At 45.7% G+C, this 14,889-nt stretch overlaps 1 protein-coding gene across 2 annotated transcripts in view; it reads left to right on the top strand.

Moving 5' to 3' along the window:
* The first annotated feature begins 1,045 nt into the window (after nucleotides 1-1,045).
* FAM171A1 (family with sequence similarity 171 member A1) overlaps nucleotides 1,046-14,889 on the top strand; it is an 85,128-nt gene continuing 71,284 nt past the window's right edge. For both annotated transcript variants that reach the window (XM_033164956.1, XM_033164955.1), the window contains exon 1: nucleotides 1,046-1,348. In XM_033164956.1, the coding sequence (XP_033020847.1) occupies nucleotides 1,252-1,348 (97 nt within the window). In that variant the 5' untranslated portion in view covers nucleotides 1,046-1,251. The remainder of the gene's footprint in view (nucleotides 1,349-14,889) is intronic.

Here is a 14,889-nt window from a genome sequence, read left to right as displayed (position 1 = left end):
GCAAGAGGCCTTATCAGAGTACAAGAACATATTCCAGTCAGGTAAAAACAGTCAGTCAAGGGGGCAAAGTTGGGCTGGCAAGCCTTGTGGCTTGAAGAGAAGTGTGTGTCCCAGGCCCCTAATGTGTTGGGAAGCTTTCAATGTTTTATTGTGTTTCTGTATATGCTGGTAGTCGCCCAGAGTGGCTGGGGCAACCCAGTCAGATGGGTTGGGTACAAATAATAAAATTATTATTATTATTATTATTATTATTATTGCCAACAGGGATGCATTGGGCTCTTGGGTCGGAGCTTTTCCACCTCTGCTCCAGATTTTTTTTTTTCAAGAAGTAGGTTTTCAGGTGGCATTCCCCCATCAAAAGTTGAGTGTAGCATAAACTCTGGTTTGTGATAGCAACCGCGAAAAGAGAACTTTTCTGCAAAATGTAAATGCATTCAGAGGCCTGAACATTTATTTATTTTCAATTGGCACCTAACATGATTGATAATGCTGGTCCCTTGATCAGTAATGCCGTTTCTGTAACCTGGGGGGGGGGTCAAAATCCCCCCTCCCTCACCTGTTAAAGGTGTTGGGGTGTGGGCTTCCTTCAGAGTAGGAATCCATTGAACGATCTCTATTCACGCGCAGGTTCATAGCGGGACTCATCTTTAAGGCGTGCCGAGGGTCAGGGAGGCCGGCGGGGGCTGGCGACCACCTGCCTCCCCGGGGCAACAACGGCAAGCCCTTTCCCCGATCCGAAGCGGGCTTTTGTGCGGGCGGAAGCAAGCCCTTCGCCAGCCGCCAGGTGGAGCTCCGACCCCCGGACTCCGCTCTTGGAAACCGGGGAGAGAGCCTGGGGAAGGGAGCGAGGGAGGGAGGAAGGGGTTAAGTAGCTGATGGTGGCGGTGGAGGAGCCTCGACGCCTCTGGAGGGAGACCCACCCGCCGTGCGCTCCCCCTCGCAGCCCACCCAGCCGCAGTGGTGGGAGGAAGGCGCGCGGGATGCTGCCGGGGCGCAGCGCAGGGGCAACGATGCAGCAGCAGCGGCGGCGGCAGCAACCGGAGAGGGCAAGCGGGGCGGCAGCGGGCAGCGCGGAGGGAGGCGCGGAGCGGGCCAGCCCCTGATGCGGCTCTTTCTCCTCCTCCTCCCCCTTCTGCTGGGCAGCGGCTCCGGCAATTCCCTCCCTCCCACCTCCTCCTTCTCCACCGCCTCCTCCTCCTCCTTTCCCGGTGGCGGCGGCGGCGGCGGCCGCTGTTGCCACGGCGGGGGAAAATGAGCAAGGCGGCGGCGGCGCTTCTGCTGTGCCTGCTGGGCTGCAACGTGTGGAAGGCGGTGACCAAAACCTTAGGAGCGCCCGGCGCCGCTCAAGGTCGGTGCGAGGGGGGCCCGCTTTTGTGCCGCTGCGACGGCGAACCGCAGCGCCCAGCGCGCACCCCGGGAAGGGTCTCGGGATGGCGGGCTGCATTAATGCTGGGGGGGGGGCGGACCGGGGGGGCGCCTGGAGGGATCCGGGGGTTGCTGCATAGAGAGAAGGAGCCCCGATCGGTCGCCGGAGGTAGCTGCTTCTCTCGGCGCAAGGGGGCGGCGCCCACCGTGACGCCCATCGCCGCCGAAGTGAGCTGCGGGGCGCTCGGTGGCGGCGGCGGCGGGGCGCCTGGCTCGGAATCCGCCGCCCCGGAGGCTATTGTTACTGCAGCCTCCGCTTCGGCTTTGTGCTTTCCGCACGCTTCGCTTTGCTTTTCCGCCTTCTCTCCCGCCCCCGCCCCCCCGAGTCCTCCCTTGCCTCCCTTCGCAGGCTTTTTCTGCGCAAGTCTTGAGTCCCCTCCTCCCCCTTGACTCTTGTCGCGATGCTGACACGGTGATGGGCGCTTCTCTCCTCTCCCCCCCCCCCCGGCCAGTTGCTTCCTCTTTGAGGATTCGGATTGGTCTTAGGCTGGCCTCTGCGTGCATGTTTCTTCTGGAGTGGGAGGGCTGCTTCGATTCTGGGGTTACTGGGTTGAATCGAAATAAGGACGAATGGGAGCCTTTCTGTTCTGCAGGTCTCACAAGGTCCTGAAATAAAATTATCTGCTGTATTATGCAAGAAGGGGCTGCCTGACTCCCCAAAAAACGTGGGGGAAGAAGGGCCATCTGGCAAACCTTTGAATTCCCCCCCCCCCGGAAAAAGACCCCTTGACAAACTGTTCTGCACTGCTGGTTCCACAGGGCTTCGCTTCTTGCTAAAACCCCTTCCTGCTGCCACTTAGTGCCTTTCTTCGCGCTCCACCAGGTGTTTGTTGTATTGTGGTTGGTTTTGTTCCTGTGGCCTTTCAGGTTGTGTGACACACACACACACACACACACCTTTCTTTTGGTGGCATTGGCTATCTTTTATGGACCCATCTTGGCAGCGACAACCCCTGCCCTCGAAGGTTTTTAGATTCTCTTCTCTCCCGCCTGGCTCTATTAAGATTCTTCCCCTGGGGAAAGCAGCTTTCAGAGAGCTGCCCGTCCTGTAGTCTTTACACAGGGCCCTTTTTGCAGGCTTTGCAAATACAAAAGCAGCGTGTGTCGCTTGCTAGTCACGCTTTGGGCTCATCTGTTCAGAGGTGACCATATGCGATTCTCATTTCTTGCCATGCTGATTTTATCCATTCCCTACCACCGGCACAAATAATCCTATATGGCAAAAGCCTTAAGATTAGAGGGAGCATAGATGATGCTGAAGCCAAATCTGTAAGATTAGCACTTATTAGGCCTTATTATTAGTGGAACCAGTTTTTGCCCAGTAAAGCAGCTCTAACCTATTTGCTGCATATCCTTCCATCCACAAAATGCACCTGTGTGCTGTAAACCTGCCACTTCCACAAACAGTGCTGGAGGTGGGAGAGATGCTCAATCACCCGTCAAGGTCCCATGTGCATATCTATCCTTCATTGTTACAAGAATGTTTTCCCTTCTCCCCAGGCTTCCTTTTGCATCTTTTAGAAAGAGACCCTCTCAAAAGCCTGTGATCTGCTGTGGCTTATATTTATGTTAACTTGCAGCAAACTAGGGGTTTTTTTAGGGGTGGGAAGGGTTCATTTTTTTAGTTTAATTAACTGCTGCAGGGTTGACTGCAAAGTAGCTGGTAATGAAACCATCAAGGGCATTTGTGCTTATTCTTGTAAAAAAGCTTCATCAAGGCAGGCTAATAACATCCCACCAGTAATAAGGATGAGAAAGCAAGTGGCACCATGGTAACAGTCCCAGCCTCCACTTTTGGTGGGTATGCATGTAAAGGCAAGTGACCTTTAAGTGACGCTATTCTATATCCAATAAAAGATAGATTACAATTGTGCTTTTACTACTGTTCTGTCATTGTTTCTGAATAAATCATTCCCTCCCTTCTGCTCTATGCACTCTTAACCTCCCCCACCCCCACCCCCCCAAAAAACCCCGTAAGCTCTAGCCCTGTGGTCTGATTCTTATTTTGACAAGATCAGTTTTGCTTTGACTTCTTGAACTTTTGACTGCTGCTTTTGTTGTTTTGCTTTCTTAGTGACTCCACAAAGTGGTCTTGCGTGTGTTTGTGTGTGAAGAATTCCTATTATGACTGAAAAACTGATCAATGAGTTGAAACAAATTGCTAATCTACCAGATTTTGTTTATAAATGATACTCATTTGGATATGCCCTGTGCAAATAGGTGTTAATATTCTCATTTCACACGCACAATAATGTAACAATGCAGCATGGGGAGAGAGGTAAACTTAAGCCCCGTTGATTTTAGTGGGACTGGAGTTTGCATAGCTGCCCTGTGTTGTGGCAATTGGGTTTTTAGCTGGTTTTGGAAACATTAATCAATGCCCGTTGTTTTGGTGAACGTAAAATTCATATTGCCACTAGGTTCCCATAAAACATGACTTGGGATACTGTGGTACAGTGGTGAAGAAGTTGTGTTCTTGCAGATGCTATAGGACTCCAGCTCCCATCAGCCTCAGCCAGCATGGCCAGTGGTGAGGGATGATGGGAGCTGTGGTCCAACACTGTAAGGAGGGGATTTCCCATCTCAGCTGCGGTATTTGTAACTTGTTGAAGGACTGTGAAGTAAGGCTAAGAGGCCTAAGTGATGCTATGTTCACGATTTTGCAATTAAAATTTATACCATAATGTGGAATGAAAGTACATCCTGTCGTTCTTGAGTGGGAGTAAGTCCAATTGACATACTTGTTTCCTATTCTCATAGGATCAGGTTGTTGGTTATCGAATGAATGATAACATGGAAAATATGTGCGCCGCAGAATTCTTTTATGACTGTAGTAGCTAAATTCCTATAGAATTCTTGATACATTTGCCAGATCATTCCTTTAAAAATTTTTTTTACAGTTTCTTGTGTCTCTTCAGGCTTCTGTCTTATTGCTAAGATGACTTAAAGATTGGCTTAACCCAATATCTAGACAAAGGAACTATAAAATGCAGCAGCTACAGAATAGCTTGATTTGTAAATCAAGGGAAAGGTTTAAAGATGGAGAGTCAGCTGTTATTATCTAGCTGCTGTCGTGAGGACTTGCTCTCTCTCTTCCTCTTTGAAAAGTTGACCTCTTTTCTGCTTTCAGCTATGTCACCCTTGAGTGAGCAGAGAACATTGATTTATGGTGAATAGAGTGGTCAAGTTCTGTCATCAGTAGTTGAAAATCCAGGGCTTACTGCTGTATGGTTTGTCAAGATACCAAACCCAATGGATTATTTTTTTTTTGTTTTACTGTACTTCCTAATATAGATGGATTTATACACTGAGCAAGCTCTATAGAGTGATTTACCAGTAGTATCAGCTGTAAGGGGTGGTGGTGGATAAAGTGTTGGCAATACAAGCAGTAGCCTTGTTTTGAGGTGCCATCTATTTGATATTATAATCCAGTTCTTACTTATTCATTCCTATATTTGGGAACCCATGTTTATCTGTTATATATGTTGGTACTCCTGTTTAGTCCAGCTTCATTAGGTAAGGTCAACACAACAGTTTGGAGGACTGGGGCTCCCTTTCCAGAAGTGGTATATGTAATATGTAGTACACTCAATAGAAGAGCCCATGCAGGAGAGTTTGGGTTCAAAACCCAGGAACAGTGAACAGCATCAGGTGGGTTGGGTAAAGACCCCAATCCAAAACCACTAGCTGCCAGCCAGAGTAAATATTGCTGCGCTTGGGGAAGGGCCTTGCATAGCTCAGTGGTAAAACATCTGCCATGCATGCAGAAGGCCCTGGGTTCAATCCCCGGCATCTCCAGGTAGGGCTGGGAATGTCCTCTGCCTGGAAAGCTGGAGAGCTGCTGACTGTCAGTGTAGACAGTGCTAAGCTGGATGGGCCATTGCTTTGACTTAATACAAGGCAGCTTTCTGTGTTATGTATGGGTTTGATAAGGGCAGAGGGTTTTGTTACTTTCTGTTTATTTGATTAGCTGACTCTTTGGACCTATGAAAACAACTTCTCAGACAAGCTGAGGAGGTTGCAGATTTCTGGCTACCTGTATAATAAAATCTAAGGCCAATTTATTAGCGTCCCCCACTCCAAAAAAACCAGTCTAGATGGGGTAGTGCTACCCTAGCTAGCTATGGAAGAGCCTTACCAGAAAGTTGCACCCGGTGCCTTCTCCATGATATTTGCTAGGAAGCTTTTAGCTATCTGCTGCTTATGGTTGATCTTCATTGTTATTTATTGTATTTGTAATGTGAACATAAACATGGAAAGGAATACTAAAATACATGTTGTGATAAGAGCTGCTTTGAAGTGTTTGTGGGTTTTGCAGAGGACTTGGTTTGTACAGCTTTACTTAACAGGGCTAATGCAAACTTTGACAGAATTTGTTTAATTTGTATGGTGATTTTCCACCACCCCCCCCCCCCAGCCCCGCAGACATGCAGTCTAACTTAATGTCGGTTCTTATAGGTTCATTCTGAGATTAGAGTTGATCTAAACTGAAATGCCTTGAACTCGCTCGATGATTACCCCAGAAAATTTCACATCGCTGTGATAAACCCCAGCATGCTTCTTTGAGCAGACACAGTTGATACTTCCTTTATTCTATTTTTAGGACAATGTGTCTCTGTTTATTCAGATCGAGATATTTGGTGATTTGACTTCTGGGCTTCATGCAACATCCTCATTGCCGATGGGGTTTGGGTCACTGTGGTCCCTTAAAGCAATATTAGCTATAGTGTTTTGCACAGAGTTCCATGGTGCTAGGAGAGAGTGAGAGTGAGTGAGAGAGAGAGAGAGAGAGAGAGAGAGAGAGGGCGTCCTGTATGGCTTTGGCCCAGCATAACTTAGAAAACTCTTCCTCTGTGCTCTGTCATGATTTCTTAGATCAGTAGCGTAGTACCTGGAGTGGCAAATTAGAGCAAACAACATGCAGAAAACTGTTTGCTGGCTGTTCCCTTTCTGTAGATGTTTGCCAGAGCTTGAGCATCTTCCAGAAGCAGACTGCAAACTTTGCTGCTTGGGGTAATGCACAGCAGCTGGCGACAACCAATGAGTTTTTTCCCCTTTTTTTCTTGGTATTGTTTTGAAAAAGAGTGTGTTTACCTTTGCAGAAGCCGTGCTGCTTCAGCATGATTTGTTCTTCTATGTCAGGGGTAGGCAACCTAAGGCCCATGGGCCGGATGCGGCCCAATCACCTTCTAAATCCGGCCCGCGGAAGGTCCGGGAATTAGCATGTTTTTACATGAGTAGAATGTGTCCTTTTATTTAAAATGCATCTCTGGGTTATTTGTGGGTCCTGCCTGGTGTTTTTACATGAGTAGAATGTGTGCTTTTATTTAAAATGCATCTCTGGGTTATTTGTGGGGCATAGGATTTCATGCATTATTATTTTTCAAAATATAGTCCGGCCCACCACAAGGTCTGAGGGACAGTGGACCGGCCCACAGCTGATAAAGGTTGCTGACCCCTGTTCTATGTGCTTGGTAATTTCATCTTTAACTATGCTTTCCACCCGTTTTCTAGCAACAGACACTAAGCTAAACAGCCTGCAATTTCCTGGATCCTTTCTGCATACCTTAAAAACAAATTACATTGCTCACTTTCCAGTCCTTGGATATGGAAGCTGATCACAGGGACATTAATATTTTTTAATTTAACAGGTAAACAGTTTTGCATTTGAGTTCTTTCAGGACTTTTGGGTGGATGCCAGTCTGGACATGGTGATTGTTTTTAATTTGTCAATAAGTCCTGGAATTTTGTCTCTTGTCACCACCATTTGCCTCAGTTCCTGAGACTCCCTTCCTGAAAATTTCCGCACAGGTGCAGGGACGTGCCCTGTATCTACCACTGTGAAGACAGATGCGGGGGGTGGGGGTGGGGAAATCATTTGGCTGCTGTGCAATCTCCTCTTCCTCCTTTAGTGCACCTTTTACTCCCTTGATGCATCTGCTGAACAAACGACAGCTGAGAGTATTTACCGACATTCTCCTGCAGTTGCTTAGGCGTGGGTGCCACAGATGTGATGCCAATGGGATTTACCTCTGCATTTCTAGAAGCTGAAGCAAGTTCTGCCTGCTCTGAACATTCTGAAATGATAATTCTTCTTTATTTACGCCCATTAATTCTTACCTAGGTGGCAGAAAATGTCAAAGCTCAGAGATTTCAGAAGTGTCCTTTAATGCTTCTGAAAAATCCTCTTTCCCCTCTCAGCAGCTACGGATTTTTTATGTTTTCTAATAGCTTAATATTCTGAAGTCTGTTCCAGTTTGCGCTTAACGAATGGCTTGTAAACAGGCTTGGAATTCAGCCTACGCGAAACTCCTACATAAAGTCACACTCAATCTGTTGTAGGGGGTCTTTCAAGTTGCCTTTTTGTGCCTGAGCCCTAATAATAGTCTTAATAGACACAGTACCAAGTCAACTGCAGTGTGGCCAGTGAGAGATAGGACAGTCCATTCCTGCTTAGAGGAGGAGGCCTGGGAGGGAAAGAGGGAATGTTGTGCTTTGGCCATATGTCTTCTCTTACACCACCTCATTGTCCCACCTCTAAAGCTTCTTCAGGTGTTTTGCCTGATGGGAAGGTGCCCTTAAACTGCTGCCATAATGCCTCTTGTTTGTCTGGATGGAAGATAGAGAGGTGTGCTTGCATGTGTTGAAACCTCTGTGTGACTCAAATGTACGGTAGTTTTTGGACAAAGAGTAACATCCATTGATTTTACCGATTTTGCCACTGGCATGTGGCCCCTGGAACTTCACTTTTGAAGAATTGTGGCCCTTGCGCTGAAGCAAGTTTCCTACCTCATGGCTTAGACTGACAGCCTGGACTGAGGAAGACCTGCACATCTCTTGGACCTCTCTGCTATCACTGTAAGCCAAGTGTAGCTCTGCAGATATCCTGTGCCAGGGTAGAAAGAAGAAACTGATGATTATCAAACGTATATGCATGTATCAAACAATCTTGTCACTCCAGAGGCTTGCCTCCTTCTTGAAAACCCAGAATTATATCTGTGAAGAAGAAGAAGAAGAAGAAGAAGAAGAAGAAGAAGAAGAAGAAAATGTAACTTTGAAGGGTCAAAAAAATATCCCAGCGGTCTTGAGGCCCTGGCATATGATGCCGTTACATGAAATATTTTCTTTTTGTTATGTATTAAGTTTAACTGCAGTTCTCAATCTGCCCACAGTGGCTGCGGTTTCCACTCAGGTCCCCCCAACATGCAAATGAAGAATTGAGTGTGCTGTTCATGGATTGGGCAGCTAAAGGGAGTTTGTTACAGTTGCAAGTTACTGAGTGCTATATAAGCCAGGCGGCTAAGCTGTTGTTCAGTCCAGGACTCGGAGCTGAAATAAAGAGCTGGTTGTTTTAAGAGCTGTGTCTTCATCCATCGACCCACTACTCAACACTTTTTATCCCAATAAAAAGGCTGTTGTCTGACCTTTTGGTTGTGGTTGCCCAAAATTTCAGGCTGGTGCAAGGAATTCTGAAATATTTTTTTCCGCCACTTTCGGGCAACGCTATTAAACCAAAGGGTGGGATCCTCAAGCCACAACAGTATGGACTGTAAGTGATGCAGTTATCTCTATGACTTGAAACAACACTGACTCCCCCCAAGTCAGTGAAAAGAAGTGAAATGGAGACAGCAACCAACCAAGTTCACAACTGTTTCATCAACAATGGCACCAGATTTTGAGACCAAGACAGGTTTTTGGCCAGGTCAGCATGCCACCTGCTTTAAGCATTTCACAAAGCAGAAACAACAGCTGTCAAGCAAGTCCCGGGTCTTCGCCACCCCATTCCCACGTGTAAAGAGTGTAAAAGAATGAATGCAGCTTTTCTTAATGCTCAGCTGTAACATTATCCTTCATAATCTGCAGCAGCTCACAGTGAACTGCAGTGTGACCATCTAAATCATTTCCTTAAAAGAAGCTCACATGCATTTTTATCATGTGGCTATGTATGGGTTGGCTGCTTGTAGGTCCAACCATGCAATTCTCTAAGCATGGCTTCACCAGTTACGTTATAAGCAGTCTCTATGGAAACTTGGACAGCTCTCCACGGCATTCGCCTAGTGACCCACAGTGACTTTAAGACATAGCTGTCATCAATGTGGTTTCCAAATAGAGGCTTGCACCTTGTGCAAGTTACCTGAAATTCCGTCAAATTAATGCACTTATTTATGTGCGTATCAATAAAATTAAAGAAATCCAGCATGTCAAAATCAGTGTTACAATGAAATAATATAACTGATACATATAAACTACAAATACAAGAACCAAAACTTGACAAGATTAAAGCCTGCTGTTCTTTAGCAATGGCTCCAATCTGCTGCCTGAGGCAGGCTTGCTTTGCTCTGCCTAATGGTAGGGCCAGCTGTGCCCTAATCCATGATGTTGTGTTCCAAAGGTTATCTAGACTTCTTATCATATCAGCATGGATTGGCAGGGTGTTATCTATTGCGGCCTTTCCTAAATCCTAACACAACCATGTTAGCTGCTTTCAGTCTCTCTTTGAGACATGTGAGGCATGAAGTATGACCTTCGGTTTCCCAGTGGTGACCTCCTCTGTTGCTGGTCTTCTGCAGTCATTGTGCCTTGCTTGCAATTCTATCAATCATTTTGCTATATGAGCACCTCAAGGATTTTGCTGGTGTCTCTACCACATCAACCTACTTCATCCAGCTTTCCCTTAATTTTTCTAATCGGTGCTCTGAGTGTATTATCTCCATCCATCTCTCTCCCCCCCCACCCCACCGGATTGCCTTCAGGCCCTGTCCTTGGCTTTCCTCACTGCATATTTTCTCCCTCTGGGAAATGTAATTGCTGTGTTCAGTCTTATGCCTCATTTCCTGAAGGTTTTTGGCTGACTTTACATATTCTACTAAGTTCGGGTTCTCTACATTTGCCAGTTTGGTGTCTGTCTGGTCCATAGTTTTTTATTCCTCTTGCTTAAAAATAAAATAAAAAAATAGGTTGGCTTTTATCCTCTTCTTCTGCCGCCTCTTCTCATGGCGAGTGTTCATATGATGAGACCCTATTCTTTGAACATGTCTTATAAAGTGTGGGGGACAATGCAGAAGAGAACAAATCTTGGGAGAGAACGAAAGAAAAAGCTGGACCTGTGAGTTCTGTATTTGCCCTGGTAAGCCTTTTCTGTAGTGTCCTTGTCAACTTACTTTATGACGGGATCCTATGCGTGTTTACTAGGGTGTACAGTAACTTATCCATATCTATATACAGTACCCATATATATCCTCTGTAAATCAGTATATCAACACACCACTTTCCAGTACCTCTCGTGTGTGTGTGTGTGTGTGTGTGTGTGTGTGTGTAAACAGTAATTGAGGGGAGGGGAATAGAGGACACTGGTACATGAATTTGAAAACACATCCAGAGGTGTACCTGGGCTCCCTTTGCAAGGTGCTAGTTGTGCCACCAGTTGACTGGGGAGCAAGCTCCATAGGGCTTCTGCGATGGCCCCCACTCCGAGCCAGAGTGGAGACATGCAATTCTTGCGGCCCCTGGGCCTGCGCTGTTGGTTGGGGTCAACCTGGTGAACCCCTAGGTATGCCCCTGAGAGCAACACAAATAGTGGCTGCTGCTTTAGAGGCCATTATTGGTGAAGTTGTATACAATGGCAAACCCTGAAGGCACAGTGTGAAAAAACACAACTCCTGTATGATTCAAAGGCTTTGTGTGAACACAGCCCCTTGGTTCCAAGTAAAGTGTGCCTCAGATTCTAGCCTCAGTCTCTTAGTCACACACAGGCTGAGGTCTCTATATTTTTTTATTGCCCATCCTTCGTCCCAGGATGTCAGAATGGTGCACTTGGTTCTATTCTACTCTTGCCTTATTTTATTTCAGCAACAGGTCTGTTAGGTAAGGTTGACCAGAAGAGAGCAGGGGAGTTTCATGACTGTGTAGGGATTTGCACCAGGGTCCCCCCAATCCATGTCTGACACTCTTAGGATAGGGGACTTTTTCCAGCCTTGAGGCACTGTTCTCTTCTGATGACCACATTCCAGTGGTGGTTCAGGGACAGAGGCAATAGCGGGTGGAGCAAATGATGTAAATTTCACATTGTACACCCTTGTGCAAATTAATTGAGACAAAGCATGTTTTCTATGCCACATCGATCAGTCTGTCAAGCACCCACAAACAATATGCAAACAAATATGCAAACAAACATTGAATTTAGTGCAGTAATTGTGCAAAACTCACATATACATACATTATTAACAGATATGACCTCTGCTGTTTTTAAGCAGCATTTGAACACGGTTTGGCATGGAGTCTACCAGTTTCAAACAGTCACTGTTGATTTTCGGATACCTGTACCACACTTGAATCAGCGCCTGAATGAGCTCCTCTATGGTCGTACAGTCTACAGCACAGAGGCGACTTTTGCATATAGCCCACAAATTCTCAGTGGGATTTACGTCTGGGGAATTCCCTGGCCAATCAAGTACCTGTATTTGCTGCTCTGTTGTGAATTTCTTCACCACTTTCGATGTGTGACGGGGCTAGGTCCTGCTGCAATATCCCAGTACCGTCAGGATACTTCTTTTCCAGCTCTGGAATAAAACTCTCTTTCGTAGAACCTCAATATATTGTGGTGAGCGCATCATTCCGTCTGTTGGCTGCAGGCTTCCGACACCATAATAACTGAAGCATCCCCAAAGCATCTTCTTTTGTAGGTGCTTGACTGATCGATGTCGCATAGAAAACATGCTTTGTTTCAATTAACAATCAACGGTCAGGCTAGTTTCCATACACACCTTTCTTGTCTTCTATCCAGACAATAAAGAGACATCATCAGAGTTCAAGGATACAGACAAGCCAGGCAAAAACACTTGAGGTACAAAGCAGAGTCAGTGAGGGGTATGGCCTGGGAAGAGCTCCAGACCAAGAGGCTTGAAGGGCCACATTTGACCCCCTACCCCCCAGGTCTGAGGCTCCCTCCCCTTGCTCTAGTCACTGCCCCACGCTGTCTGGTGCCAACCATTGTGAGCCTGGAGAAGGACTAGAGAGCTCTCCAACGCACATTGTGTTTGCTAGGGCTTTGCCGAACAGGAAGCTCTTTCTTTCTCTCAAGGCGAGAAATCCTTAAGGGTTTTGGTAGGGGATGGGAATGTGGAGACCTTTATGCGGAATATTATGAACTGTCCTGAAGTAGTCACAGGAGAAGGCAGCCCAGAACAAAGGATAGGAAATAAGTCAGCAAATTTTCGCAGTAAGGGAGTTAAAATAGCAAGCGGCTCCTCATATTCACACACAGATACATTCTGTTTAATGTTCATTTAAGAGGCCTGCATAGGAAGTGGGCATCGTAAAAAAAAAAATTCATTCATTGAGATAGACCCAAAGCAGAATGCCGAGAGCTGCTCTCTAACCTGTTAACTGTTTTCTGCTTGTTTGCTTATTTGTGGATATGTGTATCTTGTCTATGATAACATTCAAACTCCAAGCCGCTTACGATAATGATACAAATCATAAGAAAACTGAAAACCAACTAAACAGTACAGCAGGCAGCAGTAAAACAGTCTTGAGAGCCAACCCTAGGGGTGTCCACATTCAACGCAACATGCTTCATGGGCGAACACGTCCCAAATGTGACTCTCCGTTGCCAACACAATAGACAAGAGTGCAGTAACTCCAGCTTTCTGGGGGCTTTGGCCCTTCACACAGGTTCCAGCTCTCTTCCTCAGTTTATAATTTAAGGGTGCTGGGAATCGTAGCTCTGTCAGGGGTAAACTATCGTTCCCAGTATTCTTTTGGGGAAGCCATGTGCTTTAAATATAGGCTGTGTATGTGACTTGGAGTTGCAGCCCTGACTCCTGTAGAGGCGGATTGGGGCCTTCTTAAAGTCAATCTGCCCAATGCAATCCCCTGCAGATCTTCACCATCATTATACAAGCTAAACTCAAATGGCCAACTCAAGTTCATTATCAAAGTTGCACATCCCTTCAGGCGGCATCGTCTCAGGTGACAGTTATAAAAATTAATTTGGTAACAGTCTGTTGATCACTATCACGCATGTAGTCATACCTGCCTGCTCCGTTTAATGTTTAAGCCCATCGGTCTTAGATGCAACTGAGCGTCACTATGATGACCAGAAATGCTGAATGGGCTTTTGTTTAATTTTGTTTTATTTAATAAGATCAAATTAAAATGTTGATTTTATGTTAAGAAATAAAATTGGGCTAATCTTTATCAAAAGCATTCTGTGGTTGCTGATTCAATAACAGAGGAAGAGGAATTTCACCCTTTCCTAACAATGACAAGAGAAAAATGCAAGCGATGGGTGTCAAGGTAGCAATATTCCCCTCCCCCCTTTGTCAAGTGTTGACAAAACGGGGGATCTGGGTCTACTGTAAGCAGACGAGGGGTCTAAGAACTGGAGCAGGGATAGGAATTCTTTTTTTTTAATAGAAATTTTATTAATTTTCCACATTAAACAACAAAAACACAGAAATACATCACACAAATACAATTAAAACACTACAAATACAATATCAAACTAAAAATAAAAAAAGAAAGAAAACTTATACAGACCTAACACACGAACACAGGAACATTATATACTTATTGTTTAACTCTAATTTCAAATCTTAAATAGGGGACTTCCCCCGTTCTCTCTACTGCGTTCAATTCTAATTTACTTTAGTAACTTTGTAACTAATTTCCCATCAATCATTATTATTCTTATTTATAACTTCAAATAACTAACTCATTTCATTGAGCAGGGATAGGAAACCCGTGGCCCTCCAGTTGTTTGTCTCCCATCATCCCTGATCGTCGGCCATGCTAGTTGACTTGATGAGAGTTGGAATCCAGCAACTCCTGGTGGGCTTCAGGATCTCCATTTCTGGACTGGAGGAGGAAAAGGTGGTCTAAGACATGCTGGAGGTCCAGATCAAGCCAGTAAAATGAAGTGACTTGGGTGGAACAAATGGCTTAGACCAGCCTGTGCTGGCTAGAGTTGCTGAGAGTTGTAGTCTCAGAAAGCTGGAGATCACCAGGATGGTGAAGCCCGGCTCAGACTGATTAGCCAGGCCCCATATTATTGATTCTAATGTTGCATATATGTCACAACAGTCTTGGAATGACTTTGAACTTGACATTTCAGACCCTCGAGTATAACTGATTTACTGCTTGGCTCTGGACATTTTTCAGACATTCACATATAGCGTTTTAGACAGCTGAAATTAGTGTGTTGCAGGCTTGCTCGTGGTCCAATTTTTGTGTGTACATGGAGCAATCATACATTTATTTTTGTATATGGTGTTTTTTTGTGTGTGTCTGAGAAGCTGGCAAATAGGCATGTCCCAGTTGGCCCCAGGGGAAGTTGTGGCTCTCCAAATCTTGCTGGCCTCCCAACTCCCATCGGCTCTAGCCAGCAAGGTCAACAGTCAGGAATGAATGGAGTTTTAGGGCAACAGTGTCTGGAAGACCACAAGTTTCCCCCTCCTGCTCTAG

This window comes from Lacerta agilis, chromosome 12 (assembly GCF_009819535.1).
Source record: "Lacerta agilis isolate rLacAgi1 chromosome 12, rLacAgi1.pri, whole genome shotgun sequence".
Lineage (NCBI taxonomy): Eukaryota > Metazoa > Chordata > Lepidosauria > Squamata > Lacertidae > Lacerta > Lacerta agilis.
Note: the sequence above shows the minus strand (reverse complement) of the source record. Positions and strands in the feature narration are given on the sequence as shown.